Source organism: Magnolia sinica, chromosome 1, assembly GCF_029962835.1.
Source record: "Magnolia sinica isolate HGM2019 chromosome 1, MsV1, whole genome shotgun sequence".
Taxonomy (NCBI): Eukaryota; Viridiplantae; Streptophyta; class Magnoliopsida; order Magnoliales; family Magnoliaceae; genus Magnolia; species Magnolia sinica.
In genome coordinates this window covers 90,946,107-90,952,425 of record NC_080573.1, presented here as the reverse complement: position 1 = coordinate 90,952,425, position 6,319 = coordinate 90,946,107, and the positions used below count along the sequence as shown (strand labels likewise).

The following is a 6,319-nucleotide window of genomic DNA, read 5'->3' as shown; positions in this document are numbered from 1 at the left end:
CGTTAATCATGGCCACATGGCATGCGATAATTCCTCCCCTTAAAGGGCCTGATAAGAGTCCATAAAATCCATACCATCACATTAACGACAACATACATAACACCGAAGGAAGATCAAAAGCAATTTTCTTCATGTGCAAGTACGGATTCTGCATATGCTAAACACAGTCTCCACATGGCATCTCTCTGTTGGTTCATGTCAAGGCGCCGAAAATGGGTATAAACAGGTACCATTAACGAAGTTAGGATATCATCAGTCTGCTAGAATACATCTCAACGTAGTGTATTGCTTTGTCCACCACCTATTTAAGGATTGAGATTCCTCCAACCAATGGAATTTTTGGTACATGGCATACCAATAATAAATTCCACAATAGCAAGTATTTGGATCGCCCAAACATAGGCAAGGCAGGACTGTTCCAAAATTTACAGTAACCATCATTTCAAATCCAAGATGAAATGGACGGATTGTAGGTTAGGGTAACTCGTTTTTTAAAATTATTCCTTCCTGATCAGTCTTGATCTGCAGCACAATCGGGTTACCATTTCCTACTGTATTTGACAATTGAAGGAGCATGAAGTCTTCCTTTCCTCTTTCAGCTTTAATCAAACAAAGAAACATAACATAAAATGAGAGGGAGAGGGAGCTGCTAGGGAGCGGGGGAGGGAGAGGAGCTTCACGTCATTTATTTGAGCCGAGTCCAAGTTGATTAAGTCAGCATAAACTACTGCTACTACTACTACTACTACTAATAATAATAATAATCACACTCTCGCCACTTAAACTGCTGAGAGACTAGCAAGATAATCAAAGACAAACCTTAACATGCCATAGGCAAAAAATGAGCAAGTCACCAAGAGCCCATTTCAAGAAAATGGGAAGAGTACAGAAAATCCTTTTTTCTCGTCTCCCTAACAATGTTAGCTCCAAAATGCAGGCATATAGAAAGAGCGAAAACATGACTAGACTCTTGAATTCTGTTAGAATTGATGATACAGTCAGGTCTACAGTTTACTGCGGATTGTATATGCACCCAAGGCAGAGCAGGCCCCACCATACACATGAACGCAAAGGGGCATTCTTCAGTTGCTAGCATCAGATACCAGAAACAAGGACAACCCACTTCACCATGGCAAGTAAAATAAAACATCAGCAACCACATGCAGACCACATTAGATGAAACAAAAGAAAAACGATAATTGATCAACAGAGCTGTAGATCTATTTCTTTTAAAAATATGATAATAGACGAGAAGACAAAAATCAGAGAGATGAGCTCCCATTTTGAGGCACAAGCAAAATACCATGAACAGTATGCATACATAACCTGTTGGAGCAAACCTGATTGGCAGGACCCGACTTTTACGTATGTACCTGCATTACAAATAATGATGTGCAATTTCCCTTTGGGATATCAACCATCCACTTGATCCTGCAAACACCAACCCCCAACAAATAAAGGCTCAAACATCCATCTACTTATTTATGCAGCATAAGAAGCAGAAATTTCAGAATCTACATTAGAGTTTATTGCATCTCCAAGACTCAGATTCTGGTTTGTAGGTTTACTATGAAGGCTTAGCATCATGGTTTAAGAGTACTTGTAGAAATGGAGCTGTTTAGAATGTCGCTAGTAAGGGCCCAGGCCAGGTCCCATTTACTTTTTAGGTCCAAACAGGGTCATGGACCTAAGATTAGCCCATAGAGACTTCCAGTCCAAGCCTAACTTATTTAGTAATGGGACCCCGAATCTAGGTCACAGTCAGAACCAACAGAAGCATTGCACGGCAGAAGCTCAGCACATGTCAGACCAAGGCCTGTAGTCATTTGAGCTCGCTTGGTTCATTGACAGCCTACATTGAGCCTTAGCTCTTAGGTTCGCTGTTTGAAGGAAAACCTCAGCTCTTCTTTACCAGAAATGAAACAAGCAGGCAACGAAAGGTAAAAATAAACACTTTCATGGCCAGAAGTTGCCAGACGCTAGAGATCACAAGATTCCAAAGTGGATGGGGCAAACTGTATGTATTTGTTCAATCATGGAAATATGATTGTGGGTTACTTGGGTTTCCCAATTTACCTCCATTAGGGGAATCAAGTTGGGATCATCACAGCCACGGAAACTTAAAACATGTCACTGAGCAGAAAGAATAGGATCCATTTCGAAATCAAGTCAATTTAGAGAATACTGCCATACCATTTCAACAGGCCCAGCCATGTCCAATTCACCATTTGAGCTTCTTGACACGCAGTTGGCATGTACAATAGGGCCCTCTGCAGCACTCCCATCAGTGTGTCCTGCATCACCTTTCCCATCAAGTGTAGTCATATACATTGCACCCTTGTACATCCATTCGTCCCTTTCGTCACTGTAAAAATCCTCAAAGGGCTCTCCGCACAACACACATATGACCTGGCTTTCATCTGCGGGGACCATTGGTTCACATTTCTCCGCTGATGTGGCCACCACTTCCATGGAAACAGTAGGCATAGGTCCACATGAAGGTCCCAAATTCCCAGCAACCCAGTCCCTCAAACTTGCATACCATTCCCGGGAAACACTCTTGCAACTGCTCAACTCATGTTTCATTGAAGTATGCCAGTCCAAGTGTCTCGCAAACTGTTCTTCGAGTTTTAGTCGAAGGCCGCATATACTGCACTGATGTGGAAGGTCATCAAATAGGGCATCAATCACTAATGGATGCAATTGTCGGATGATTTCTGGTTTAAACATAGTGCCTATCATGTCCTTTGTCTCTACTGTTGTTGCTTGAGACAAGGTAGTGCCTTTTGCAGCAGATTCCTTTGCAGAAGAGTGAGATAGGGATGAGGAAGGTGAACTACAAGAAACAGGCATGGAGGCACTGGTAGTGGTGCCTGTGCTCTGATTCTGGAGTTCGATGGGAATCTGACATGCAGTGACAGCTGGTGATTCTTTTGGTGGTTCTGATAATAATCCTTTTGCAACTAATGAGCTCAAAAGAGTAGAGAGGGGATTCAAGACAGTACTAGTAGAGTTTGACATCTGAGACAATGTCACATGGGATGAGGGAGGTGGTGGGCCAGGTGGCAGTGGAGGCGGGACTACTCTGGGAGGATGTGCGGCAGAAGCAGGTATATCAACATGGGAGGTTGGGCCTGGTACAGAAGCAGGCGTTACCGTAGGCAAGGAAGATGTTGTCAGCGGGACAGGAGGAGGTCCACTTGGTAAAGGAGGCTGACTCTTCAAAATAGATGGCGTTGATGATGACAGATAACTCAGGCTCGGAAAACTATTGGTGACCAGTCCGCTCTTCATAAGGGCCAACAATAAACTCCCTGCACTAGATTGTCCCACGATATCTGTAGGACTATTTGAATGGCCAGGCCTTAGGTTCCCTGTTGTTTGGGGAGCACTGACGATGGCTGTTGGAGATGATAGCTTCTGGTTCTGACCAGATGGTTGAGATTGCATCGGCTGCAGCGATACTTCTGGCAGTGGCTGCTGTGGGAGGGGAACATGATGCCTGAGCTGATCTAGCAGTGCTAAAGAAGGCAATGGATTTTGCAAATGCTGAGAGGGCAGCTGTGAAGAGGGCAACTGTAAATTGCGCAACATGCTTGACTGAATCTGATTTTGAGGCACAGCAGCAGTTGAATCTTGAGCAACTTTAATATGTGGTACTTGGCCTGGCTCTCTTGCAGGCTGAGAAGATATTTCACCTGGTTGAGGTAACAACTGCGCTAGTGTGTGATTGTGGTCACTCAAACTACGGGAATGCTGATGCTTATGGAGCACTGATGATGAAGGTGAGTGGGGATGTTGGTGTCCATGTGATGGAACAGATGGTGCTAGTCCCAGAGGCTGTGACTGTTGATGCCCAAGCTTCCCACTTGATCCTGAAACCACATTGGCCAGAGATCCAAAGCTTGACGGAGATACAGGTAGCCTTATATGTGGCTTAAGTACTGTTCTGGACAAAGATGAACTCACAATCATTGATACGCTACCAGTTGGAGGGGTACTGTCAGATTGTTCTGAAATTGTTGAACCTATGCGTGTGCAGTTCAAACCATCCACAGGATGTGGCTCTAGTGATGACCACGTAAATGCTGTCTGCTGCCCAAATGAAGTTTGTTCTCCATGTTCTCTGGATAGTGAATCTGTGGAAGTTTCTCTAATAAGCCTGGACCCATTACGTGGTTGGCCGTGAAGCTGTGCAAGTTCATCTTCAGAATCCTGCATGAGCAAAATGAAAACATATGGGAATAAGAAAATTGATCATGCAGCATTACATTCTGAATGGCCAACTAGCAAAACCAAAGTGAACGCACAGCCACGCACATGCGTGCACACAAAAACAAGCACAAGCATAAGCACAAGACAATCTAAAATGATTTAGACATTAGGAGAAGAATAGTACTCTTCGCAATGGAACTCTATCTCCACCTCCAGAAGGCTTCTTCAATTGAGAAGTATTGAGTGTGTTCCACTGAGTTTCAAGAAGTTCAGTCTCCAAAGGCATCCATTTGCCTCTTTGCAAGCTTATCGGCTTCTCCATGCCATCATAAGTCCACCCATCTTTCTGTGAGTTTTCAGCCCCCCCATGATCTTTCAATCTGGAGTTCATATCCTCCCACATATACTCTTCTTCCTCCGAGTTCTTCCAGTTCTCCAGCATCCCTTTGCTGCTTCTTGTTGCCATGTTATTTGGTGCATGCATCTGAGTAAGTGCTTGCGAAGGTCTGGGTGCTTGGTAATTTCCATATGCATTTGAAATATCAGAACCATTCCTTTCTGCAGCTGTTGTCTCTACATCACTGCTACCAGTTCCATACCAAGGCTTTTCTCGTCCTCTCACTGCAACCCTGTCATTTGCTTTTCCAGCTCCTAGGTCTGAACGCTGTGGAAGATCAGAAACAAATTCATAATCTCCATATCCTGCACCTAGGTTCTTCTCATGGGCGGGCTCATCCAATTGTTCTCTTTGAGGATGATGCATGTTCTGCAAAATGTGCCTTAAGTTGATAGAAGGGGCGCTAAGAAATACAACAGCCTCTCTACAGTTGATATTTGGAAAGGCAAATAAAGTAAATAGTCAAGTTAATTGCATACATGCATCTTAGCAGGCAGATCTGCCCATTGTCTTGAACTATCAACAGCAGCTGTTCTGTCAGGCCTCTCTACATCCTCTGATGAGGTAACTGTATTCTCAGTGTTGTCACTGCGTACTCCCTTTGACTTCATCATATAAAACAAAAGAACAATAAATGAAACAGACTCAAATGTGAAATCCCAGATCAGCCTCTCCAGAAGATAGAATAGATATGGAAAATTCACTGAAATGAATTGAACAGATGGGTCATGCTGAAGGGAAAACTTATTATGCTGCAAATTCCTACAGCATATTTGAAGAGGCATCAAGTGTTATCCAATATATGAGGACCTTTGTTTAGAGAGCTAGTACATGCACGATAGCAATATGATAAATGGCTACAAACACAGACACAAAACTCTTCACATTATCGAAGATAAATGCCTACGATGGGTTATGCTAAAGTGAATTTTGCAGATTTTGACAGGAAGTCCTGTGTGTGCAGATTCATAATAAATTTGGTGGGGACATCACGCGCACGCACGTCGCCTCCCTACGCACGTACGCCAGAAGAAGGACCCCCACCATCGATCTGGATCGATGACGACATCCAGGGAGGGCCTCCTAGTTAGGAGACAAAGTTTTGATTCAAAAAAGTGGGCCCGACAATCAAGAAAAGCCCACCATGGGATTTCATTATCGTAGCCCACTAGTGGGATTGATTTCATATATTAGGTTTTGCTTATTGTTATTATTTAGAATATCATGAACACTTTAGATTTCTTTGTTTGGTTTTTATTTTAGTTTACTTCATCGCCAAGTAATAGGTTGCACACATGGCGCGAGTTTTAGGGTATAGGGTTCTCCAATAAATAAGCATCCATTGTAGTTTTTTTGATTCATTGAAGCTTAATAAAAATTCATGCTTTATTTTTCTGCTCTCTTAGTGAGTTGTGGAAGAATTCAAAAGTGGGCGTAAAGCCCTCCCTTTTCGAAGGGCTAACTACGTGGTGTGAAGCCACATCTATCATCATCCGTCCTTACCCTCTCCCATTCCTATATCTCATCTTATATCATCATTATTGCTTTTAATTTCTCAGTTTTTGCAACTATTCATCCCCCTATAGCCAATTTGCAGAATCTAGACCTGTAGGAGGGCTGAAACTTCGGCGGAGGACTACGCCTCGACCTTACGTCGGATCGTCGTCAAACTTGGAGGGATTGAAGGTCTTCACTTTGGGGAGGCGG

The 6,319-nt window shown here is 43.4% G+C and overlaps 1 protein-coding gene across 2 annotated transcripts in view; it reads right to left on the bottom strand.

Moving 5' to 3' along the window:
* Positions 1–1,199: 1,199 nt before the first annotated feature.
* Positions 1,200–6,319, bottom strand: part of LOC131251568 (uncharacterized) — a 28,843-nt gene continuing 23,723 nt past the window's right edge. The window contains exons 4-7 of one of the 2 annotated variants that reach the window (XM_058252344.1): positions 5,092–5,217; positions 4,400–4,981; positions 2,194–4,215; positions 1,200–1,431 (exon numbers count right to left, since the gene is read on the bottom strand). In XM_058252344.1, coding sequence (XP_058108327.1) covers positions 1,414–1,431; positions 2,194–4,215; positions 4,400–4,981; positions 5,092–5,217 — 2,748 coding nt within the window. In that variant the 3' untranslated portion in view covers positions 1,200–1,413. The remainder of the gene's footprint in view (positions 1,432–2,193; positions 4,216–4,399; positions 4,982–5,091; positions 5,218–6,319) is intronic. The other variant, XM_058252350.1, reaches the window with a different exon arrangement.